Source organism: Callorhinus ursinus, unplaced genomic scaffold, assembly GCF_003265705.2.
Source record: "Callorhinus ursinus isolate GAN/ISIS: 27379988/994484 unplaced genomic scaffold, GSC_fseal_2.0 scaffold14, whole genome shotgun sequence".
NCBI lineage: Eukaryota > Metazoa > Chordata > Mammalia > Carnivora > Otariidae > Callorhinus > Callorhinus ursinus.
The window spans coordinates 8,556,868-8,583,771 of NW_027397076.1; the positions used below are offsets into that span (position 1 = coordinate 8,556,868).

Consider the following 26,904-nt stretch of genomic DNA (forward strand, 5'->3'; position numbering starts at 1 on the left):
ACCAAACAAATGAGGTAAGGTGCAACCCCTAATTGTTTTTCCATTTGATTAATATACTGTGGTCTCTGGATATGTAAGTGGTGACTTATTTTTACATGTGACCTTAGTGACCTACATCAAAATCCAAAAACCACCCTGAAATTTATGAAGACAACACGATACTCTAATATAATGAACATCAAGTTTTATGGCCACAACATCATGAAGAAAATTGTAGACTTTAGTTCCTAGAGGAATAGTCCATTTGACTGAATTTCATGTACATTTAAAAGTTACCCTGTTGTTTAAATGTTCCAAAATAATAAAATCAAACTAAAACAAACCTCATTATATACACTTAAGTCAATGCCTTGGAGGAACTAAAAGATACAAAAAAAGTAAATGTGTAACTTAGCTCAAATACACAAATGTAGAAGTTTAACTTACTTAAGCAGTATTACTGTGCAGTAATTCATTACAGTACCTTAAGGAATTCTTTGAACTTGTCCAAGAATTTTTTAAAAAGCTCCAAACTATCAAAAAGCTTAGCACCTCACTAACTAATGATCTATGAAATTGCATAAATGATCTTTTGAGTTACTGATTATTGACACAGGAGTAAGGCTGCATTACTGAGTAACTTCTAAGTTAACCAAAAAGTCAGAGAACTTTTACAGAGTTTATAAAATCTCTAACCTTTCATGATTTAATATATACAAGTATAGATAAAGTCACTATCACTCACTGTAAGGCATAAATGAAAATTCTCACAGAATTCTCCCTATGGCCATGAAGCTCTCATACAACATAAAGAATTTTCCAAGACCTGTTTTCAGCTTCCACTGCTGGCCCTCCACAAGCCTCTTTTTCACAAAGTAATCAGAGTGAAATTTTAAAAACATCAAACAGACCTTATCCCTCACTCCCTGGCTTCAAACTTCTTCAGTTTTCCCAGTAGACTTCAGAGCGCATTCATCTCAGAGCCCATGAGGCCCTATCTACCTCTCGACTTTATCTTACATGATTCTTCTCCCTCCTTGTGCTCCAGCCATCTTGCCCTTCCGTCTGTTCTGAGAATACGTCAAAACTGTTCTACCTCAGGGACTTTGCACTACTAGCCATTTTCTCTGCCTGAAATGTTCTTCCCACAGCTGGGTAGATAGAGGAGTTCAAATATTACCTCCTTAGACCTATCCACTCCCAGTTTGGTCACTTCTTATCACATTCTCTCAATTTATTTTAAACTCTTCATGTCTTCTTGTCTCTCCTCAACATGCTCATGTTTTCCTCTACTTTTGTGAATATATGGAGTGTATTCCTAATAGCTGTTTTAAGTTTTTGGCTAATTCTATCATCTATGCCACTGCTGCATCTGCTTCTATTGATTGGTTTTTTTTCCTTATTATGAGTAAAATTTTCATCCGTCTTGGTATGCCTGGTAAAACTTGACTGGATGCCAGATACTGAATTTTGTTTTCATTTAAATCATTTGAAAGCTTTTGAGTCATGTTCTCAGATGTAATTAATTTACTTGGGAAAAGAGCATGAGCTTTGTAAGCTTTGTTAGGTATTGCTAGGGCAGCCTTTATTCCAGAGCTAATCTGGTTCCACTACTGAGGTACTCCCTTGCCTAGGACTCTTCCTGGTGCCTTGGGTATTACGAAGTTTCTACTCTGGCTATTGGGAACATGACCTGTTCCTAGCCTTGTGTTAGTTAGAGGACTGTTCTCTGCCTGCTCCTTTCTCACGGTTTTTCCACATCTGTTCAAGATGGATCAACAGGGACTTGATTTGGCCTTCCTTCTCAAGCAACTAAAAGACTGAAGAGCATCTGTGAGAGAATGATTTTTAGATACTAGACAGTGGGCAGCAAAGGGCAGTAAGCCCTGAGAGGGTAAACAGATGAGGTGAGTACTATACGTTCCCCAGATTCCTGGTTGGAGTTTCAGGGATTACTGGGAGAAGGAAGAGTCTAGGCACAGGCCCGTCATCCTCCCAAGATGAGGAGACAGAGTAGTGTGGCTTGGGGAGAATGAAAGGCAGAGTACTGGAGGGGAGAAAGCTACACAGACATCTGCAGAGGTTCTCATTTACTTCCCTCTCAGGTCTCACCACCAACTGACATTATTCTAATTATTTGTGTATTTATTTATTTATTCTTTTTCACCCATGATACTGAGTCCTTACCTGTCTCATTCCCTACCTAGAATGATGTATGATAGATGGTAGATGTGAAATAAGTATTTACTGAATCAATAAATGGACAGGAATTTTTGTTTGCCTTGTTCACTGCTCCATCTCTGGTGCTTAGAACAGTGCCTGTCACATAGCAGGGGCTCAATTAATATTTGCTGAAGGAATGAATGAAAGAATAAAGAAAATGGTGTCTAACAAAATAGAAGGTGTGTTCTAAATCCCTGGAGCTTGGTAATCAGAGAATATTATTTCATCACTAAAGCAGATTTATATCCATGTGTAGCCCAAGAAACAGCGTAAAATTCTGGCTGTCAATTTTTAGTTATCATGACCATACCTGAGAGGCAGTTCACCAGGCATATCCACAAATCAAAGGAAACAGATTTTAGCCCAATTAAAACTGTGCCCATTTATCATTAACTGAGAATCAATAGCAGAAATCTTGAGTCTAGATCTTCACTTCAAGTCCCATTAAGAAGCCTTTAGTCCATAAAGACATTAAGTTTCCCTAAGCTTTCCAAAGAGCATACTTACGCCCACACACTTGTTTCAAGAGAACATAAATGTATAGTCTTTAATACAATTCAGAAAATATTTACTGAGCACCATCTTGTTAAGCCTCTGGCAGTTAGCTCAATGCTGGGTCTTGCTACTTATCCTTATTCAAAACACTGCACTTACAGTAGGCAAGAATTTACTTGTAAAAGACCTCTGGGCAACTCTTATCTCAAAATAACAAGGATGATGCTAACCGTATTCTGTTCATTCTCCAGCCATTCTTGATAGAGTTGGAAGATGTCCTATACCTCGAGGCTCTTGAAATCAGCTCAACTTATCCCTGATTTTAGTTTGAGATGTATATAGAACTAACTCACACCCTATTATTTAAAAACTCTTTAAAATACACAAGTGACATACAGCTGACCCTTGAACAACACAGGGGTCAGGGGCATTGATCCCCTGCACAGTCAAAAATCCCTGTATAACTTCTGACTCCCCAAAATCTTAACTACTAATAGCTTATTGTTGACTGGAAGCCTTACCGATACCATAAACAGTCAAATAACACATACTTTTTATGTTTTACGTATTATATACTGTACTCTTACTTTATAATAAGGTCAGCTAAAGAAAAGGTTATTAAGAAAATCATTAGGAAGAGAAGTACTTTATGGTGCTGCACTGTATTTATCGGAAAAAAAATCCCATTTGTAAGTGGACCCTCACAGTTTAAACCCATGTTATTCAAGGGTCACCTGTAATTTGCATCCTCCAACTACACATAAATATTTAAAACAGTGAAGACTGTTAGATATTCAGGTCCCAACCAATTTCCCAAGTAAAATGCTTTAGCCCAAGAAGAAAGCAACCTCAGTGAATGTCTCTCACCTTTTCTCGCTGGTCAAGGATGTGCGATGCAGTCGCTGTCATGCACAGCAATATCTGCAAAATCTTTGGTAAGTATGCACTGATCAGATGACTGATGTTCTTCAATACTATTTCAAGGCTATTTAAGATACCATGCTGACGACCTAAAGGAAGAACTTTAGACAAATCCAAATCTTCTACTGCTTGAATGACTGCAGAATGACATTCTCCTAGTGAAAGAGATATCATATAAAAGGAAATATTACTCTCTGATTACAGATTCCTTTGGTCAATTCCCTCAATTATAGAGTATTTTCTATTGTTCCAATGATTTACAGATAATGTACTTTCCTAATGTATTTTCTCCTGATTCTCTTGCCAAATATTCAATGAACTAGGCATGATAGGTTTTAGTATTATCACACTATAGATGAGGAAACTGAGAATAAAGGAGAAACTTGTGCCAGAATTAAGTCTCTAAGCTCCATTCTCAACCTACTTAGACTACTCCCCAAAACCTGAAATAGCAATAGTCTTCTGTTCCACCTAACAACTTCCCATACATTTTTCTCACTCTCAGCTTTCACTGTCTATGATGACTTGAGCAGTTCCATAGAAAGTGTCCTGCCTGCTACATCAGAAGCTTCTTGAATGCTGAGGATCAAATGTTTTCTCTTGCCACCCCTGAATAAATAAAAGAATAGTCTTTTATAAATAGGTACCAAATTGATTTTGTAATTTACTTAAAAGACTTGAATTGTTATTGCATGAGCTTTACTTGAAACCAACAGGCATGAGCTTTACTTCAAACCAACTGGTATGAAATCATGAGCTTGCTATTTCATACACCTAAATGGTCTATCCAAAAAGAGTATCATTTATAGCTATCCTCTTACAATGGAAGCTGTTTCACTGAACAAAAGCCTTTGTCTTCCTTCATCAGAGCCAACTTCCTTCGCAGGGCAATATTACACTGAACGAAAACATTTTAACAGGTGAATCCATTATCATAGAAACAATACAAAATTTCATACAACACATTACCATGCAAATAAATACCTGTGTTTGCCTAAAGCAAAGTGATTATGGGGTGAGAGCAGAGATTCTACAGTCAGAAGTATCTACTATTTTCTAGCTGAGTGGTCATAAGCAAAATAGTAAACTCTCTAAGCCTCAGTTTCCTCATTGGTAAAATGGGAATAGCCGAGTAATGATACCTCAGGTGGTTGTTTTAAGGATCAACTGAGCTGTATGTAAAAGGGCCCATCATAACGTCTGGCATGGAGTAAATGTTAGCTATTATTATTATTATTAATTACTAACATTGCATACCAGAGAAAAGACCATAGAGCATTTCAGCTCACTGGATATACCTATTATATACACTTAGTTTAGATGGTGACGTTGAGAGCATAAATATTTACTTTTCTATTTTCAAAAGTATCCAGGGCACAGGAGGTATTCAACAAGTCTTTACTCAATAGATGAATGACTCAGTGAATGAATAAATACTAAGACAATTAAAATTAATTTCTCAGCATGCCCTAAGTTTCTAAGGAGAAACCTATACATTGTATCTGGGTAAGTACCATTTTTCAAATGGCCTAAATGCACAACAGCAAAAATACACATTTCTTTTCTTTCTTATTTTTTTTAAGTAATCTCTACACTTAATGTGGGCCTCAAACTTACAACCTTAACTCAAGAGTCATATGCTCCACCAACTGAGCCACCCAGGCACTCCCAAAAATACACATTTTCTAATCAGGGGCTTACTGACCCGTGGATGATGATAATCGCCAGGATCAACTGTGAGCTCCACCTAATTCAAACTTTAAAGGCCACCAATGAGATTGGAAGGAACAATCCCATTAGAAAGATGTCCAAGAGCATGGGAAACCTAGCCTGAGACATCTGAAGTCTACAGCAGACAATACACATTCAGAGTAGCAGGAAGTTGAGAGCTACCATTCTTGAAGTGCTTCACAGGTTCAAATAGCAGGTCTAAGAATATCTGGATCTCCTCCGGTTGGGTCCCAGCGAGGAACCTCAGGACAATGGACATGCGGGTGCCTGAAGCGGCTTTCCCCTGAGTTTTACTGCCAGTCTTATTCTTCATTCGGCCATACAAAATTCTAATAAGTCAAAAGAATATTATTTTGTTTGCACATTAATCCTAAAACATAATAGTAGTCATTTTGTTTTCCTAAGAGGCTAGAATAGCAATTCAACAGGCTTAAAAGGTTATATTATAAAACAAGGAAGGATGAAAATAGAAATTAGATATTTAACAGAGAAAATTTAGAACAACAAAAAACAACCACAAAACAAAAAAAAACAAGGCTGAGGGAAGTAGGAACAAGGAAATAATAAAGATAAAAGCTGAAAGGTGGCTCTTTGTAGGAGGAAAAAAACAGTAAAATAGGCAAGCCAAATGAAAATGAGAATACACAGATTAACAGGAAGTAAGTGAATACAACTCTAATAAACAAGGAAACTGGAAAGACTTCAATTAAATGGGTAATTTTCTGGAAAAGAAAACAGAACAAATAAGCAAAAGGAACTTAAGAAGAAAACCTGAATAGAACAGTAAACATGGAACCCATACAGTTCTTCAGATGAATTTTCTAAATTTCAAGGAAAACTAATCCCCATGCTATAAAGTTTCATAGTTAAGAGAAAGAAGGAACAGTCCTTTCTCATTTATGAAGGTTGAGATGGGTTGAGGAACAAAAACAAAATTATAAAATTATATACCAATCTTGCTTATAAACATAAAACCCTATATTTCTAAATACAGTATCCAGTGCTGCATTAAAACAATATTAAAGCCAAATAAGGATTTATCCCAGGAATGCAAGAAAGAATCACTAATAAAGCCTATTGGATTGATATAGATCAATGGCTCATAGGAAAAGTTAATATAATCATTTTAATACATGCTTAACAGGCATTCTAATAAAATTCAATATCCATTGCTGATAAAATACTAAACAATCTAGTGATAGGACTTACTTTCTTAGTATGGCAAATGTTAATTTATAATAAATGTTAGTGCTTTAACATTTGAAATTGAAACACAGTGGTTTTTAAACTTTTCGATATTAGGACCCCTTTATATTCTTAAACATTTTTGAGGTCCCCAAAGAGCTTTTGTGCATGTGAGTTTTATCTATTGATATTTATCTTGGTAGAAATTAAAATGAGTTAATGTAAATAACAATTTTAATGAAAAATTTTATTTTCCAAATCTCTCCCCCACCAAAACTTAGTGAGTCTAGAAGCATGTTTTACTTTCCTTTTTTCACATTTCTTTATTGTCTTGCTTATTAGAAGATAACTGGATTTTCCTATCTGCTTCTGCATTCAATCATTTACAGTATATTATAGTTGAAGAAAATCCAGCCTTAAACAGATATGCAGCTGGAGAAAGGAAAAAGTATTTTGTAAGCCTTCAGGTAATTCTTTTGAGATCCTTGTGGATATCCCACTTTGATACTACAGCAAACCTCAACAAGTTAAAGGCTAGTTGCAATGCAGAATCTTAAGCCTTATTAATAAGCTTTGTGATCTGTTACATTAAAGTCCATCTGTCTATCTTGCACTTTGAATGGATCTTTAGCCATGAACGATTCTGTAACTTGCATCCATTATTTGGAAAACACGCCACTCCATGAGGATTCAGCAGAAGTGCTTTACGCACACTTCCCACTTCATCATATAAAACAATAAAAAGACAAGTACTTGAGGCTTAAGACTTACCAAGAACATTAAACGAAACTAGCTTTTTTTCTTTTTTTAAACTCTGGGTGTGTGGCAATGAAGAATGCCTTGTACAGTGCGGAGCCACTGTCCTGATTAGTGCTAAGGCACCCACAGTTTTACCCACTGTTGTTTTTTGTGTTGTCAACACAAATCTGGGCACGGTGGTAAAAGGTAATGTCTTAGTAGTATTATTAAAAAAGTTCTAACCTCAGGGACCCCCCAAAAGCATCTCAGTGACAGCCCCTGCCAAGAAGGAGCAGACCAAATTTTAAAAAGGGCTGCTCTACAAGCATTACTGTTAAGTCCACTAGCAACACAGGGATAACCACAAACACTACCACCACAGTTAATTCTTCTATGATGTGTAGGTAATACGTAAATTAAAAAACAGAAAAAAAGAGGGTTTTTTTAATCATAAAATAATGCAAAATTAATTTGACTAACATTTTCTACAGGCCATGGAGTTTACCTTCTGGCAGGGGAGAAGAGTGATAAGTAGGAGGCTATGTCGGACAATTGTGAGGAATAAAGCAAGGTAGGAGACTACCGGGTGATGACAGGAAGGTGTGATTTTACATAAGGTGATCAAGGAAGGCATCCTGACAATATAACATTTGAGAGGAGACTGAGTGAAAAAGAAGAGCTAGTGGTCATGTGTTCAAAGTACAGGGAAGAGCAGGTCCACTGACATGGAAGTGGGCTCTGAGGGGGGCGGTGAATGGGTGGTGGGTTGGACATACCAGGCCCTTGAAGGAGGAATAAGGACTTTCTACTTTATTTCCAGTAAAATGGAACCTCAAAGCGTTTTTTCCTTTTTTTTTTTTTTAAAGATTTTATTTACTTGAGGGAGAGAAAGAGAGAGGGAGAGAGAGCATGGGGGAGGGGCAGAGGGAGAGGGAGAAGCAGGCTCCCCACTGAGCAGGGAGTCCAACTTGGGACTCGATCCCAGGATCCTGGGATCATGACCCGAGCCGAAGGCAGAAGCTTAACCGACTGAGCCACCCAGGCGCTCCCTCAAAGGGTTTTTTTAAATAGGAGTCTAACACTTTGATGACTGTTACTATTACTTTTTCATCCAAGAAAATCCAATAAAAACAATTAAAACTAATAAGAAAGGTTTGTAATGTGGATGGTTAAATAATCAACACCAAAAATCAATAGCCTTTATATCTCATAGTTATATACCCAACGAATTATCTTTACTCTTTTTCAATAATAAAACTTAGAGGAATAGAGGATTCAATTTTAACATTATTATTAAAATAACTCCATGGCAAGATCTTTCCTTATGTTAGGGACAAAATATTTTAAAATAAGTCTCTATAACAATTTGATTTCCCTAAAAGGTTCAATTAAAAAAAAATCAAAATCAAATAAAAAATGAAATACTCCATTATAATCACTGAAAGAATCGTAATAGTATATTCATAATTGTTTTTGTGATCAACTTTTAAAAAAATCAGTTTTAAACAGTGTAAATACCTCATCAGAATAGGAAACAGATCTGCTCGGTGGGCTGTTTTCACTACTGAATTATCTTCAGAAATGCTAAAATGCACTATCTCTTCCTTAAAGCTTCTGTCTTCAAGCAATCTTTGTAAGTTTTCCCTTTAAAAATGGAATATAGCACAAATCATCACTTAAAAATCAATGGTACTTTAAAAAAATGCAATATAGTACAGTAATTTGTAAACTGAACTAGGAACTAAGAATATCTACGTTGTGGTTGACATCCATAAAGGAAAATTTTCACAAAATAACAGGTTTTCAAATTTTAAAAGGTAAAAGTGATTGTGAGGAATTAAGACTTAGTCAATAATTCAGCTGTTTAAAAGAGATTAATATAAAAGCTTTCTTCAGTTCTTACAGAGAGTGATCAGTATGATTCCCTAAGTAATCACCAAGATTTTGACATTATTGAAGCAACAAGAAATGATATAACCTTCTCAACATATACTTATCAATTAGTTGTCTCTTTCCTACCTTATTATCTATGGAGAAACATTCTTAATACACAAATATACTTTCAATTTTCATTTCTTACCTGAAAATAGCATTATGATTATAGTAGAAAAGGGAAATTTCCAGGCCTTCATAAATTTATTTTAGAAGAGGCTCTAATGTAGAAAGTTAAAAACCAGCCAAAGAAAGTGCATTTCTTTAGCTTCAAATAACTTACCTGTAAGGGAGGATATGTGGATGTCTGTATGTCATTATACAATCCAGGGTTATTTTTTGCACCATTTGATCTTGATGTAGCAACAACTAAGAATAATATTTTATAAAATAAGTTAATGAAGTTACATATACACACACCATGGGATAGTAATTTACTTGTGTCAATTTGCTACATTAGATTTTTACAATCTCAATTTTTAGGTGTGGGTTAAAGCTGATTGCTGACAACAGCTTTACATCTTCCTGGAGGTACAGCACCAATAGAATACATGCAATGAACAAAGTGGAAACAAAACTCTGACCCCTGAATCCCACATGCCAGACCCTCGGGTCTGTCAGTCTTTTGGTCAAGGCCAAATCCCTTCATATATTTGGGTTTATACCAGCGGGGCTGGTCCCATGATGAGGGAAAGCTCCCACAACACTGTGAAAGTAATGGCAATCGTTAAGATTCCAGGAAAGAAGACCTGGCACAGAGCCTCTCAGATCAGTTAGTTAAGAATTTTGCTTCCTGCAGTTTTGAGCTCTTGCTTTATAAACAAACTGTATCTGAATTACGGGGCAGAATGAAGATAAATTCTGCTGAAATCATAGAAGTTCCACCTAAAAAACATCCAAATGAAAAAAGGAAATTTTGTTTTCCCAGATGGCTTAGAATGACATCCAGTGCTTACTCTGCTTCTGACATCAAATTTTTTCTGCAATCTTTTCTGTAACTGAAGATCATATATTGTGACTGAGATAGATTCTTATTCCAACTATCCAGCTTTCACTCAGTGTAATAGATCCTGAAATCCCAGCACGCTGTAAGGCTAACTTACCTAAAAGTAAAAAGTAGTTACCTTTTTTTTGGCACAATCTCCACTGTTAATACAGCTCACCAATGTTTAGTCACTCAAAATGTCTTTAAAATTAACAATATTAGTACAGTCTAAATCTGTTTCTCAGGACACAGAAAATAATTATTAAATTTTTAGAACACTGTACTTAAAATGTAGACATGGGCCCTATTCATCAACAATTATTAAGAACCTAAAAGTTATTTTGGTGAACAACAGAGAAAATTCACAAAGAACTGCAGTGGCAAGAATTTATTTTACTTACCTGAAGATACAGCTCATATAATTTAGACTCCAGATATAAGGCTCGTGGATTTGAAAACTTAGAGAAAACTTGCAAATGAGCAATTAACTGCCTAAAAAAGCCAAAAAACAAAAACCATAGGGTATTACAGAATTAAAGAACAGAGATTTTCTTTTTTTCTTTTTAGAGAGAGCGAGCACATGCATATGGGTGGGTGGGGGGCACAGGGAGAGGGAGAGAGAGAGAGTCCCAAGCAGGTACAACGCCCAGTGTGGAGCCCAATGCAGGGCTCGATCTCACAAGCCTGAGATCATGACCTGAGCTGAAATGAAGAGTTGGACACTCAAGTACCTGAGCCACCCAGGCACCCCCAGAGGTCTTCTTTTCTTTTTTTTGAAGATTTTATTTATTTATTTGAGAGAGAGAGCATGAGTGGGGGAGGAGGGGCGGGGGGGGGGGAGAAACAGACTCTACTGAGCAGGGAACCCAATGCAGGGTTTGATCCCAGGACCCCGAGATCATGAGCTGAACTGAAGGCAGACACTTAACCGACTGAGCCACCCAGGCATTCCATCCCCAGACATTCTCTTAGGATCATAATACCCACCAACTTTAGTCTTTCTGACAAGTATGCCAAACACCTTGACTATAGTTTCACTGTTAATTACACAAACAAGTTTTAGTTATTTGCATTTCAGAAATTATTCTCCAGAAATTCCGTATCTCAGGCAGGCCTTCCCCTAAAGTCCAGGCTTCCCCACCCCAGAAAATCATTCAGGATGTGCACAGAATGGTTTAAATTAAACCAGAAACAGAAAGAAAGTAATCAGAACAGCGATGTATTTGCAAAGCTGAACACAGATAATTTTTGGAATGACTCCTTGTCTGGTTTCTATGCAGTAGACAGGTGGTAAAATACATTCTTCCTCATTTTCATACAACATAAACACTGATGTCGGGAAAGAGAGGTCCATATTTGGACAACCATAGCTCTTGCTTACCAAGAAGGAAGAAGAAAGAACAACACCCTGTGGTCAGAAGTTAAATATGGAGATGTGACTCCAAGCCAATGACATCCACTGCAAGAGGTCAAGAAGAGAGCTTCCACTACAATTACTTGCTTGACTTCTTAACTCATAGGCTCCAGAAAGCTTTAAAAATACTTGGCAAACAGTTTTCTTTCTGTGTATAACTGATAAGATGTATTAGGGCTTTAAAAAAAAACCCTGAATGAATAAGTGGTTACAATTTGGAGATTTTATTTGCCTATTTCAAGAACAAGAGCAGGGAGAAGTGAAGAGAGACAGAAACCAAGCAGCGTGTGTGGTACTGACTTTGGGGAAAGTGACTGAACACTTCAGAGTCTCCTTTTCCTCATCTTGACAAAGACAAGATCTGGACTTTGTGCAAAGACTGAACGAAAAAACAAGAGTTATGGGGCTTCTGTTCCTAAGAGTTTAGTAAAAAATGTGCCTCTCTGCTCCTGGGCAAAAAAATGGAAAACTGTAGAAGTCCTACTGGTTAATAGAGAGAAAATAATCTGGAAGTTATGACCTTCTTACATATGATAGAGAAATAAGTAAGGTAGCACTTCTGCTTATATTTAGCTTAAACGCCTGTGATGGTTAGTCTTATGTGTCAACCTGTCTAAATTACAGTATTTAATTACAACATTAAATTACATGTAATGAAATACTAATCTACGTGTTGCAATTAAAGTATTTTGTAGATATTCACATTTATAATCAGTTGACTTTAAATTAAGGGGATTACCCTCAATAATGTGGATCGGCCTCATCCATGAGGTCTGAAGAGAGAAAACTGATGTTTCCCAGAGAATAAAGAATTCTGCCACAGGACCATGACATAGAAATCCTAGTCTGTGAGTTCTGGACTCAAGACTGCAGCATCAAATCCTGCCTAACTTTCTGGCCTGCTGTCTTGCCCTACAAATTCTGGACCTGCTGGCTCCCATAATCACGTGAGCCAGTTCCTCAAAATAAATTTGTTTATGCGCGCACACACACACACACACACACACTCCTTCACCCTCTTCGTCTGCTTCTCTGGAGAGCTCTGACTGATACGATGTCCCTACATACTTATCACTGAGTCCTTGCAGTTTGACAAATAAACTTTTAAGACTTTCTCTTGAAACATCCCTTCTTTCCCCCCAATATTTATTATATTTTCATGAGCCAGGTAGCCTTAAAGAGCCAGAGAGAGGGGCACCTGCGTGGCTCAGTCAGTTAAGCATCTGACCCGTGATCTCAGCTTAGATCTTGATCTCAGGGTTGTGAGTTCAAGCCCCAAGCTGGGCTCCATGCCCAGCGTAGAGCCCATTAAAAAAAAAAAAAAAAAAAAAAAAGAGCCAAAGAGAACAGGAGCCAATTTACATGTTTTCAATAAATACTTGCCAGCAAGAAACATGTTCCATAACGGATTATAAATCTGGGATTAGGAATGTATTGAAGTGGCACTAGGAATGTGATTACCAATTTACTTACATTTTCAATGGTGTATGTTAGCAATATTCTAAGTTTGGCTAAAGATGTGGACCTTATCCCTAAAGACTGATTAACACGGCAGATCTATAAAAAATTAATATCCAAGGCAAGGAGAGGCACCATGATAGAGGCATGGATGGCTCTTCTGAAAGTCTGAAGCCGAGTTAAGAGAACTTTCAGTTTAGAAGACAGGAGAAGCTTCAGTGACGAAGTAGTACAGGAACTGTTTCTGGAAGTATGAGTAGAATTTCAGTTGGCGGAAATGGGGCAAGGGCACATTATGGATGTGGGGAAGGACACAGAAAAGGTCCAGGGGTGAGAAAGATGAGGCATGACTGAATAAATAGCTTATTCATTTATTCACCAAAGACAAGGACTAATCTTTTGCTATTTGCTGAGGACATGAAGAAGAAAACCACGATTTTTGTCTGAGAGGGAGTAGCAGGGGACAGAACGCTCAGGGATCTGTCAGGTAGAAACAGAGAAGGAACTACAGCTTCAGGATGCGCAGCCATGCTCTTTCTTGCCCCTCTGCCTTACACACTATCTCCATCAGCTGCAGAGTCCTTCCGTGCCCCAGCTGCCTGGCCGACTTTCATCTTTCAGCTTCAGTGGGGCCCTCTGTAACAGTCTTCTCTTTGTGGTAGAATTAAGTCATTTTTTAGTATGTTCCTGTAATACCTTGTTTTTTTTTTATTCGTCTTATCCTTGAACTCCTTTAAAAATACTTCTATAAAAAAATTCGACCAGGCATCAGACTGTGCTTTCTGCGTAGTGGAGGCTAAGTACCCTTCATCTTTGCAGCCCAACACTTAGAAGGCACTCAATACAGTTGCTGAATGAACCAATGAAGATCTAAAGTTTTAAAATAACATGGAAGCACCAATACACTGGATCCTTGCTGCCCCAATTCAGACAGTCTTCAAGCAAGCTGCAGGAACTTCTGAAAGCCTGATCACTTCTACTTTTTCTAAGATTTCTTAACAAGTTAGGTAAATGAACAACCCACAGGACAGGAAAGAGAATGTAAAAGCATGGGGAAAAAAGGCAACCAGGCAAGAAGTCAAAAGGCAAAGTAAAAGTGCTGACGCAGTTTATTTATAAGAGAAGAGATGTTCCATTACGTGGTCCCCTAGCAAAGAAACATAACACCGGTGCCATCAAAGTGAAGGGCAAAGGTCAAAGAGTATTCAACCACTCCAGGCCCAATGCTCTATCTGTAAAAGACTTATGATTAGATGACCCCCAAAGTCCCTCCAACTCTAATAGTCTGAGGCTAACTAAGAAAAAATTAGTAATAACAAGCAAGCAACCAAAAAACTCTGAAGACAGGAAGTTAAGAAAATCCCCGGGGGATATACAGCACTTATGTAAGTAATCATCTGGGTGGTTCATCTTGTCCAAGGCTCTGTCACACTCAGGCCATCAGAGGTCTCATCCCATTTCTCCTAGAACCCTGGATCTGTGATCTTTCAGCAATGCTGAACTTACTTTGCTGCAGCTCTTCTTGTCTTTTTCTTCTGTGAGGGTTCGTCCATGGGCACCACTTCTTCCTCCAGCTCTTCAGCATCTCCTGCAGCAGGTTCCTCTTCTACTTCCTCTGCTGCCTCCCCTTTGGCTTTCCTTCGCAGATCCTGGGTTGGAGCGACTTGCAGGTCTGCCGGGTAATACTCATTGCTATAGTGGAAAGAGACGAAGCCGAAATGTCCTCATTCTGTTTATGACAGATGGATGCACGGCCATGGTTCAGAGTCACACACTGAGCAGTCTTCAGCAGCACCTGAGCCAAGCCTCCTCACATTATTTTTTTTTATTCAGCCCCGCTTAAGTACCCTATTTGACAAACTACCACTAACTGCAGTTACACTTTTAAAATCGCACTGTTGAAAATATTTGAAAAGTCCCTTTTGGACAGAGTTGGAATCAGTGTCCCTGTTTCTGGAACCATAACTGGGGGAGGTAGTGTAGGGGTGGACTATATTAAATAATTAATTAAAGCATAGCATTAAGAGCATGCTGGTCACTTTCCACCAGACACATTCTACTCTGCTAATGTCCTTTTGCAAATACAGTGCCTCAGTGAAATTCAGTCCTCTGGACGTGGTCTGGTTAAGACAGATGGAACGGTCAACTCTGTTGCATTAGGGGGCAGTCACAACATGACACTGACTCAAACTGAATGTCCAGGCAATGAAAATCAGTAAGTCTTTCCCTTTTGTCTCTTTAAGCTTGTGCAATTGGTATTCACAATTATTTTTATTAAATTCCATCCCTTTAATTGTGGCCCATTGTTTTAAGTAACTAATATCTTGAAGGCTGTCATATAGTGCACTGGTTATGTGTCACTTTAATTTACTCATGCAACAGTTATTCATTTGTTGTCTGTTTTGTGCATGGCACTGGGCTATGGATGTAAGGAAACTGATCAGACTTTAAAGTCTGCAATTAAAAATATACTTATAAAATAACATGTGTGAGGAGAGCACCCTATCAACACACAGAAGAAACTCCAGGTTAATACATGTTAAACTCCAGGTTAATACACATTAGACACCTGGAGAGCTGAGATGCTACACCATATTCAACTTTGTATTCTCACCCAGCAGGATCTAGCACTAAACACATTAAAAATGGATGAGTGAATTAAAATGAGCCAAGCTGCTGTGTCAGTTACACACCATACCATCATCTACTTAATAACATCCTAGTATATTCTCAACATTCAATTAACCATATAGGACATATTTGTTTAAACCTTTTCTCCATATGCACAGCATGCTCACCCATGTTAAGTGAGCTAACTCAGAGCGCTTATAAGAATGCTCCTAGTATGTGGCAAGTACTCATTAGATGTCACCTATTATCAGGATACTGTGTCATCATTAGTGATTACTGCTTCTGGTTTGGTTCTCTCAAAGAATGGTTATAAGGGATTCACAAATTAATTCTAATACTGAATGGTTTGAAACATATTTTGAAATACAAATTTCTAGTCAAAAACTAAAAAATACAATAAGATAAAATAAAAAGCCCATAATATATTTCAAAGTTGGAATTAAAGGTGACATTTGAGTTTTCCATTAGTTTGGATCATCTATATAAAAATACTTGCTACAGGTAATCATTGCCAACTAATTTTAAATATTTAAAAAAATTGTGTGTCTTTAGTCTCTAAGTCTTTTTAAATTCAGAAACCACTTCTTTTTACCAGCTCCTCTCTCCATCTTTAGTAATCCATTTGTAATCTACTTCTTTAGGGAAAAATTTGGAAACTTAACATGGTAAGAAATTTATTTCCTATTAACACCATTAGTCCTAGCTTGCATACGTATAGCTTTTTGCACTCCACAAAACAAGTGATAAACATTATATGATATTCAAAACAAGGCAAGGAAGCTAAATATCACTGTTTTCATTCTATAAGTAAATTAAAGCCTGAAGAATCAGGCGAAAAAATCATTACTCTTCCACCATGGTGGAAGTGTATCTAGTGATCTGCCTGAATTTTCGCTTATAACCTTTGCCAGAATGAATTATTCACGTATACTTTTCTACTTATGCATTGGATCCTATCTTCTCTTAACTGTTCAAAATGACTCCAGCAATTTTATTCCCACTCTTGCATTACAAATCTTCCCTCCCTTCATTCATACCAGCGTTATACAAATATATGCTGTTTAAATCTTTCATAGCTATCTAGCAACAGCAGCTCTCTCTGCTCCCACCATCTCCCTCTACCTGTCTGCTTCTTTTTTACAAGAACTGCCCATACTCGTTTTCATTTTTCTTCTCCATTTCCTTTTAAGCTCATTTTAATCAGGCTTTCATCCCTAATAGGTTAACCAAAACAACTCTTGTTAAGGTCACTTCTAAAGCCAATGGTCAAGCCTTATGCTTCATCTGACTGATGCCTCAGATATGTTTGATCCAACTGATTACTTCCTCTTTGAAATACTTTCTTCACTTGGGTCCTGGGATACTACAAGGTCTTGGTTCTTCCTCTGTCACTCTTTCCTGGTTCCTTACCTCCAACCTCTAAATAGCAGTATCAGTCCTTGGAAGTCTTCTCTCTCTACATTTGCACTTTAGGTGTGGCCTCATTCCTGGTCGCTTAATTTAAAAAATCATCTGTATATCTGTATACTGATGATCCTCAAATTTATAACCTCTAGGCCAAACCTTTCCCTTGAACTTTAAACTCCAAATTCAACTGCCTACTTAACACTCCTACTTAGATGTCTATTCAGTATCCCAAACTGAACACGTCTAAAAATGAACTCCGGATCTTCCCCACAAATCTGCAAACCTCTTCAATCCTCCCAATCTCAGTAAATGGTGACTCTCTTCTTCCAGTCACTCAGATCAAAACTTTAGAGACATCCCCAATTCCCCCCTTTCACCCTCCTGGATGGCCCCTCTGCCCCCCAAACACCCATACATCTGGTCTATTGGCTGACCAAACCCCACAGGCTGATCTGGTTGCAATCCTTCAAAAATATTTTTTACTGAATTGAAATCCAAGAATATCCAGAATCCAAACACCTTTCCTCAGTTGTACTCTGTACAACTAGTTGTACTCTGTACGATAGTACAAGATAATACTAGTACCTTGGTCAAGTCACCATCATTTCTTCCATGTACTCTCATAATCTCTGAAACTGGTCTCTCTGTTCTGGCCAACCTACAGTCTATTCTCAACATGACAGAAAAATCCTCAAGAAATTTAAGTCATGCCATCCCTCTGTTTAAACCTTCTAATGGCTTTCTATTTCACTAAGAGAAAAAAAATCAAAGTCCTTTATTATCACTTAAAGGCCCTATACAATTTGGTCCCCTGTTAAGGTTCTGCCCTCATTTCCAACTACTTTCTCCTAGGGTCACTGCTCTGGCCACTGAAACTTCCTGGCTGTTCCTTGAACAAACCAAGCATGTTGTGGTTTGTAGCCTGCTTCACCTATACCTATGGCATTTTCCCATATAATGAAGTATTACTGGAAAACATACTTTTTATTGAATGATTAGTACTGTTCTGTACATCATATCCCTTATCTTTAGAGTTTTAAAGTAATCCAACTCTCACACAGCCTACTTAGTCACAACAAAACGATGCTTCAGAAAGTTCTTGTTATTCTTTGAGAGTATATTCCCTCAGCATCCTGGGAAACATCAGGAGGCTCACAACAGAGTGGCTGGGCTTGGGTTACTGGAAAATAATGCCCCAGGCAGGAAATAAAACAATAAACAACAGGGCAAGAAACAAGGGCTTTGTACATTGATTGAATTCAATATGGCCTTTCTTATTTTGTAACCTGGAATTTTTATTTTTAGATTTTTTTTAATTTAACCTGGAATTTTTATTAACAACATTTATAGGCTGGTGAGATTTTCACTTGTGTAAAATTAAGTGGTGACAAAAACTAGTTGTTCTCTGAGAGAGCCAGTGCTATACAGACATGCCCATTATTTAAAAATGTGACACATATAAAAACACTCAGGCTACTTGGGAGCTTAAGACTTTGCATCTTCTCTTCTTCACACCCCACCAGGGATGTTCCTAGAAAAGAATACTTACTTGATAAATCTCAGGAAAAGTGGGGAGAGCTCCCTGGACCGTGGTTCTACCCTCTCTGGGAATTTTGCCAGAGCTCGCCAGAGCAAAAAACGAAAGTTGGTGTGGTCCAGTCTTTCCTGACAGTCAGTTTTCAATGTTAACTGCTCATGATAAAGAACTCCAACATCTCCTTCCTGAGTCTGCTCCCAACTTTCATCTCCAATGGACTCCTCGTCTCTGACATCATTTTGCAGCTCTTTCTCTGCAACGTGAAAAGTCGTCAGAACCACTCGAGAAATGTTGGCATTTGTCCTATGTGTTTCCTCAAGTGAGAGCGTTTCTTTCTCAATATATGAGGAAACAATGAATTATATCCAAAGGTTATCAAGATAATTCATTTTTCTTTTTTTTTAAGAGAGTAATTTTTTTTTTTTTAAAGATTTTATCTATCTATTTGAGAGAGAGAGAATGAGAGGCGGGAGGGTCAGAAGGAGAAGCAGACTCCCCGCCAAGCAGGGAGCCCAACGCAGGACTCGATCGCGGGACTCCAAGATCATGACCTGAGCCGAAGGCAGTCGATCAACCAACTGAGCCACCCAGGCGCCCAAGATAATTCATTTTTCATTTGTTTCCCCATTCATGTGCAATAAAGCAGTAAAAAATTAAATAAACATCTTTTCTTCCCAGTCTCCCCTTCACTTCCCTTACATACCAGCGTGTACAGCTGCTTTTTCTAGATGTTCATAGTAAACTTTCCAAAATTGCTTATTTTCCATTTCGTGTGCATGAGAACTAAGAGAAAAGATCACAAAACAAAATATGTGGTATAATCCTTTTAAAAGATCTCTCATAGGAAAAAATAAGTGAAAGGATATAACTAAAATTTAATTAGGTTATACCTGAATATAGGGCTTAAACAACATTTGTACTTTTTTATATATTTCAAAATGCCTTCACTGAGCTGGAATTATTACTATTAATTAATTTGAGTATAGTTGACACACAATATGAGTTTCAGGTGTACAACTTAGTGATTTGACAAATTTATTATATTATGCTATGTCACCACAAACTGTAGCTACCATCTGCCCTATTATATCGCTTGTACAATATCACTGACTGTATTCCTTATGCTCTGCCTCCATTACTTATTCATTCCATAACTAGAAGACTGTATCTCCCATTCCTGTTCACCTATTTTGCCCAACCCTCCCATCCCCTCCCCTCTGGGAACCATCAGTTTGTTCTTTGTATTTGTAGGTCTGATTCTGCTTTTTGTTTATTTCCTTTTTTTTAAGATTCCATTTACAAGTGGAATAATATGATATTTATCTTTTCAGTCTGACTTATTTCACTTAGCATAACACACTCTATCTCAAATGGCATGATCTCACCTTTTTCTATGGCTGTGTAATAATCCATCATATACATACACCACATCTTTCTTACCCATTCGTTTACTGATGGACACTTAGGTTGCTTCCATATCTTGGCTATTGTAAATAATGCTGCAGTAAACATATATCTTTTTGAACTAGTGTTTTTGTTTTCTTTGGTAAATTCCCAGCAGTGGAATTACTGAATCATATGGTATTTCTGTTTTTAACTTTTGAAGAGGAATTATTTTTATAATCACAAAATACTAAGGGATATTTTTAAAAACCTAAGCAGATGCCTATAAGAAGACTATTTTTAAAGGCACAATAATGGGAACACGCATCAGGTATGAGGCAATATGGCACAGTAAAGAAAGGAGAGGACTTAAGAGAAAACTGTTGAAAGCTAACGTTAAGTACTGGTTTTTCCTCCACCAAATTAAAATACACTTTTGTTAACAAAAAGGCAAAATAAAAACTACATGAAACATACCTTTCAGAATGTGAAGAGATGAATCATGCGTTTATATAATCGGGTATCTTAGCAACAATCGTCTCAAAATGTTTATATTCTTTCTGTCATTAATTTTCCAAGAGTATGACTTTTTTTTTCTGTTCCTAATATTTTATTGATCACCCCTAGGCCTGTGCGTGACCACATGGACTCCAATGAGGGGGTCAACATTCACCAGCACCCAGATGGGGGCATGCGAAGGCCTTGGCCTAGCTCTTGGGGGTCACAGACTACGGAGTTTGAAGGAGCAGGTCTGGCCTTTCCCAAGCAGCACAGGGCACCTGGTCAGGGGTGCAGGTGAGGACCAAGAGCCTTTTCTTTTTTTTTTACATTTGGAGATTGGATATCATCTATCATCTTTAATTAATAATGCCACAGCCCAACACCCTTTTTATTGCTATAGCTGGTTGTGATTAAGTGTGTGTGTGTGTGTGTGTGTGTGTGTGTAATATGTGTTTGTGTTCCTAAACAGATGACGGGCCAGTAGAGACTCTTAAGCAGATCTCAGCCAACAGCTCTACTGAGCAGCAACCTGAAGACAGTCTCCATAGTGACACAGGCTAGACTCCTGCCTCCCTTTTCCTGGCTACTTTTCATGCACTCTGAGGCCCATGTCAGCCCAGATTAAAGGGCTTCTTAGCAAAGATCAGTCTCCAGTTCCTAGGCATCACTGCCTCTGACCACAGGGATGTCCATGGGCAAAATATAGATTGTTAGGCAAAGGTGGATAACCATTACATAAGACATGAACTATATATGTTGTTGACTATACGTGACAAATAAACCAGTTTTCAGACAGATAAATGTGCCCAACAGGAGACAGCCTACCAGCCATGGAGAACCATTAAAGGCATTCAGTAACTGAGAAACCAACACTTTTAATAGTGGACTATTGGTAACACATATATCAGATTCTTCCTTAAGCGCAATAAACAAAATTATGAAGTTGATGTTAAGAAGGCCTTGATTTTCAGCATAATGGCTGGATGGTTCTGAAGGGCAGTAAAAGGCAGATAAATCGATTCCAAATTGGAAAGAGATTTGTTTATTCTACTTCTGTCAGATAAAAACCAATGGTTAGGGTTCTGGGAAGTCACACATGATATATTTCTAATCTGACAAAAAGCAGAGTAGACCATCTGAAGACAAATATCTGCAAACATATGAGGCACAATATATGTATTTTCTATATGATTATTAAGGTCCTTTTTAGAGCTAAGGGAATTTTGCCTTAGACAACTAGGGTTTTAAAAAGTCCTTATTTTTAAACTAAAGTGTGGCTCACTGACTCAACATATATAAAATATTAATAAAATATATAAAGTATAAAATATTAATTTATATAAAAATATGAATATATTTATAATATATATTTTCTATATACAAATATATAAAATATGTTAGATATATAAAAACCTATAATATATAATACAAATACAAATATATATTAATAAATATATAAATATAAATAAAAATTTAAACTAAAGTGTAGCTCACTGACTCAATATATATAAAATAAAATTTTGCTATTATTATATAACATCTTGTCACTGTAAAAAAAATAGAAAAATCAACAATACAGATGAATCATATAAAGTAAAAAGAGAAAGTCCTCCAAAGTCATTTCACTGCACAAAGAAACATACACAGAACATTCGAACTGTTGAAAAACTTGGCATTAGAATAATTGAGGTTTCCTTTTTCTTTACTTTGTCCCACAAAGGACTGGAGCTACAGATATTATCCACACCCATTCATTTAAGTCACACCTAGAAGGAGTAGAATAATGGCCTGATCACTCTGCAGCAGTAGTTAAAAACATAACGCTTCATCCGTTGAACCTATGCTTACCTTATGAGTTCAATGACAGGATCCCAGAGGGCACTGAAGTTAACATATAACATGCCTAATAAATAACGAAGTGGCACCTGCGATGATAGGAGGCAAGTTTAGTAAATGGGTAATAAAGCTACAATACAACACCCAAAAATACAAATATCCCAACTCAGACAACCGGAGGTTGGAAAGAAGTGTGTGCTTTAAAGAACAAGTTGTAGGTACCAATCCAAAATTCAGTGTATAATAATTTTCCAACTCTCCCCAAAACATCACTCGCTATTTAACAGAGAAGAATCATTAAAGCAAATGTACTCAAACTCACTCTAGCTGTTCACAAAGGGTACAGCATTTGAATCAACAGACCTGACTCATGATTAAAATTCCCACCTACCAAAGACTGCTCTTACTGTTACCATGTAGGACAAAACCTCAGGAGTAAGCAGTAAAGCACACATACTAAGGAACCCAAGACAGTACACTGTGAATGGCAGCTGGGGCTTTGCAAGCAGATGGCTGAGTTTTCAAAACTAGGCATCAGATGTATTCAGTTCAGAGGGTCTGAAGTTTTCTCAGTCACCTTGAGAACAACCGTCGTTATTACTCACATCCCCATGTGCTAGGGAGGCATCATAGAATGGTAGTTCTAATAATATTTGGAGGTGAGGTGTTTGTTACTATTTTCGTAGCAGAGCCCTTTTCCAAAACGAAACAATACAGGACAATAATATATAAAACAGGTTAAGAGTGGAACCACTCTGATCTACAGGGAATGCCTCCACTTGGCTTTCCTGCCGCCAAAGGGATCTGTGATCCATCTTCAAGGGTCATGGATGAAAAATCCCCAATACCAAAGGTAGAGGCCTGACATCCTGAGGTAATGAACAAAACTGAGGAAGAATATCAAGTTTTAAACTTGACGTTGAGTACTCCTGTTGCCACTTCCTACCTACCTTCACGTTTCATGCATCTATTCAGGAGAACAGAGGAGAGTAAATTATTTCCACTTTGAAAAAGCTGGCAGAGCCATTTAATTCAAAGCCATCTAAGAAAGTGGGAGATTTATCTAGTTTAAAAAAAAATTTTTTTTAACTACTTGATATGTTTTTCTTTTCAAAAGCCAGCAAAACAGATCATAAAGCATAAATTAAGTTTAAAAAACATGGACACTATTTTATACCTCCTGTAACGGCCCATCAGGGACTGCAGCCTGTACCACATCATGTCTTAGTTTTCTCAAATGAAGAAGCTTCTCTCTGTAATCGCTCACAGTTGCTGGGACAAGTTCCGCCTGGCGTAATATAGCAAAGGCAGACTGACGCTCTGAGAGCCCATCATCCTGAGTGAATGGAGAAAAAACAAGAGGCAGGTCAGTAATTTAATTTCCCAAAAAGACCATGCAATGTGGCCAAAGATCTAAAAAAGAAAAACTGGGCTATGTTAATGTTTTAAATTAAATAAGCAACACTTTTTTGGATAAATGATTCATTTTACTTCATAGTACTTAGTTTTTGGTAGATAATTTAAAATTAATGTTTAGCACAGAAAATGACTAGTAAAAAAGAGGAAACTAATTCTCAAAATGACTAAAATCAACTGGCCACATTTGTTGAAATAAAAATGTGTATATATACCACTCCACAATTCTACTTTTAGAAGTAGTACTTTGCATTATGGGACTATTTCCCTATTCAAAGATATCAGCATAAGGATGTTCACTACCCTTTTACTGGAAAAGCTGAAAAATGACAAACAACCCACCTAAGAATCTGTCAACAGAGAACTGGTTATGTAAGATAGTTTAAACTGTGGTATACTGTTTAAACTTCAGAAGAAATGAGGTAAATCTCGAGGTGCTGATATGGCAAAACCTCCATGATGCCATTGTTTAAATTATACAATTGGATACAAAAAATCTGAAAGAATATTCACCAATTACCTGTGAATTTTCAGTGTGGGCAGGAGTAAGAATTACAACAAAAATTTCAGTTTTTAAGATAGATATTTATACAACAGTGTTTGAATTTTCTGCAAAAGTGTCATTTTGGAAATTAAAAAATGAATTATGTTTTTAAAAAGTTATCCAAATTAACAGTTAAAATACCTCCATCAATTCTGGAAGTCGAAGCTCAAAATGGTTTAGGATCCTTATTGTCAAAAGCCGAATCTAGAGAAAGTGAAAGGCATGTTTCAAATTCCAAAGTTTACACATAAGAAACTGATTTACAGCCAGTGAGATCTAAGTGTTAGAGAATTAAGGAAAATATACCACTATCAAAGAGATACATGTTATTGTATCCCTTATTTCATATTAGACACCAACCAACACCTTATTCAAATAGTATATGGAACAATTTAATGACAAGACTAGAAGATAAAGTTGCCCATAGAACCATGTTTTTCTTTCAACTATGACACTATAAGCATCTCTGTAAATAAATGCAAAGAATCTGATTTAAGTATACAATTCTCTTGCAATTAGTGATTTTTATTCGTATGTGATATATTTAGATATTTCTGTACACCTGACCAAACAGCAGAATCACCTAGGGGGCTTTAAAAACTATGCAGATTTTTCAGTTTCAGCCCTACTGAGTCAGAACTGTGAGAACCCAGTTCTGTGAGAACCCAGAATTTGTATTTCTATTAAACTTCCCAATTAATCCTGCTGCAATCTTTGTAGGTCAGTGTTTAGGAATCACTACTTTAAACAGAAATCATCCCACAGAAGCATTTTCTGATGAAGGAGCTCTGACAACCACTGGCAGTACATACAGAATCAAAAGATGAGAGACTGAGGACACATCACAAACACCATTACCTTGGATATACCAGTTGAAATGTTTGCTTGTAACTTGGGAAATAATTCCATTAAAGCTTCCTCAGAAAGTGGCCCTTTGCAGCCACATAAGGATAATCTCTGATAATAGAGATCGGCTAACAGCAACACAGATGGCTCCAAAGGAAATGTTCTGCAACAAGATATTTATTAGACCCAACCTGCACCATACAGTCGAGTATGTAGACTATAATAGAAACTACAGAAAATTACAACTGGTGAAGAAACTGTAAAAGGAACCAGGTAAAAGTTTTATGCGGACACTTAGCGTCATTTTAGAGATAAAGAATCTGAGGTCTTGCAACAATGAGTAATTTGCTCGAGGATGACAGACAGCTAGGTACAAGCATTCACCTATATCCTATCTCTGTGGGAGTTGCAGAGGGATGTTTTCTCAGGGAAAGAGCACAGAAGCTGTGGCACCTGCCTTAAGCTAATATGTCTCCATTAATTTATTCATTCTTATCAGGACACATATCTCAAGGAGGATTTGAGATGTCTGAGATGGGCTCAAAGGCCAACAAAGCAGCTTCATTCCCACGGCTTAGAACCCCCAGTTTTGGTTCCATGCAAGAAATATGCCTGTTGGAGGTGGGCTTGGTGCTGCAATCAAGAAAAAAGTTCCACAACAGCTCCTTGCCAGGCACCCCCTACAGCAGTGACACTCAAGGATCCCCAGGTCAAGAACGCAGAGAGCCCCAGATCCCACATCCCTCATGATTTACTCCCTTGATGCTTCTGTGCTTCTGCTCAAATGTCCCTCTCATTCTTGGTAAGGCTTTCCCTATTTGAAACCGTTGTCCCCAACCTCCAGACTCTCCCTATCCCGACTCTGCTTTAATGGTTTTACCGCTGTCTAACATGCTATACATTTTACTTATTTTGCTCAGCATTTCTTCTTGCTAGAATGGTAGCTCCATGAAGGCAGGGTTTTTTGTGTGTTTCATTCACTGACTGTGTTTCCCAGTGCCTAAAAAAGGGCCTGGTATGTGAGAAAAGGAAATGAATATTTACTGAACAAAGGAAATTAATAAAGCTGTTTTAACAAGAAATGGAACTAAAATGGATTAGACTAGGGGCGCCTGGGTGGCTCAGGTGGTTAAGGGTCTGCCTTTGGCTCAGGTCATGATCTCCGGTTCCTGCTCAGCGGGGAGTCTGCTTCTCCCTCTCCTTCTGCCTCTCCCCCTGCTCATGCTCTTTCTGTATCTATCTCAAATGAATAAATAAAATCTTTAAAATAAAATAAAATAAAATAAAATGGATTAGACTCCAGAAAAAGTCATCAACTACTTTACCAGGTTTTCAAAAGGTGTGACCTTTAGAAAGGGGCTGAGCTGAGTAGAAAATGGCTTTCTGGTAACAGTCCAGTGCTACACCAAAGTTGGGAGCTTGTTGACATCAACTTACAAAAACAAAAGCAAAAAACTGGGTTGTGTTGGTATGTAGTAAAACAACCACAGGAAAATGTTCTGAAACGGTGATCATGTCGAGCTGAGACAGAATGAGTGTAGTAGAAATATGTATGTTGGAACGACTCAGGAAGTTCTAGAAGGTCAATAGAGTGCAATGTTAGGGTTGGAGACAACCTACAACACTAGTTTACACACATGGTAAAATACCTCTCCACAAAGATGAAGAATCTGCATTTAAAGACTGTGTAAAAAATGTACTTATGTTAAGGATTCAAATCAATAATACATTTCTAATACGAA

At 37.5% G+C, this 26,904-nt stretch overlaps 1 protein-coding gene across 2 annotated transcripts in view; it reads right to left on the minus strand.

Annotated features, from left to right (window-relative positions):
- UTP20 (UTP20 small subunit processome component) overlaps positions 1-26,904 on the minus strand; it is a 98,129-nt gene that overhangs the window by 50,117 nt on the left and 21,108 nt on the right. For both annotated transcript variants that reach the window (XM_025881225.2, XM_073900414.1), the window contains exons 16-27: positions 25,175-25,325; positions 24,458-24,520; positions 23,534-23,692; positions 22,369-22,445; positions 19,340-19,419; positions 18,649-18,889; positions 14,568-14,753; positions 10,591-10,681; positions 9,488-9,573; positions 8,791-8,916; positions 5,512-5,678; positions 3,565-3,773 (exon numbers count right to left, since the gene is read on the minus strand). In XM_025881225.2, the coding sequence (XP_025737010.1) occupies positions 3,565-3,773; positions 5,512-5,678; positions 8,791-8,916; positions 9,488-9,573; positions 10,591-10,681; positions 14,568-14,753; positions 18,649-18,889; positions 19,340-19,419; positions 22,369-22,445; positions 23,534-23,692; positions 24,458-24,520; positions 25,175-25,325 (1,636 nt within the window). The remainder of the gene's footprint in view (positions 1-3,564; positions 3,774-5,511; positions 5,679-8,790; positions 8,917-9,487; positions 9,574-10,590; positions 10,682-14,567; positions 14,754-18,648; positions 18,890-19,339; positions 19,420-22,368; positions 22,446-23,533; positions 23,693-24,457; positions 24,521-25,174; positions 25,326-26,904) is intronic.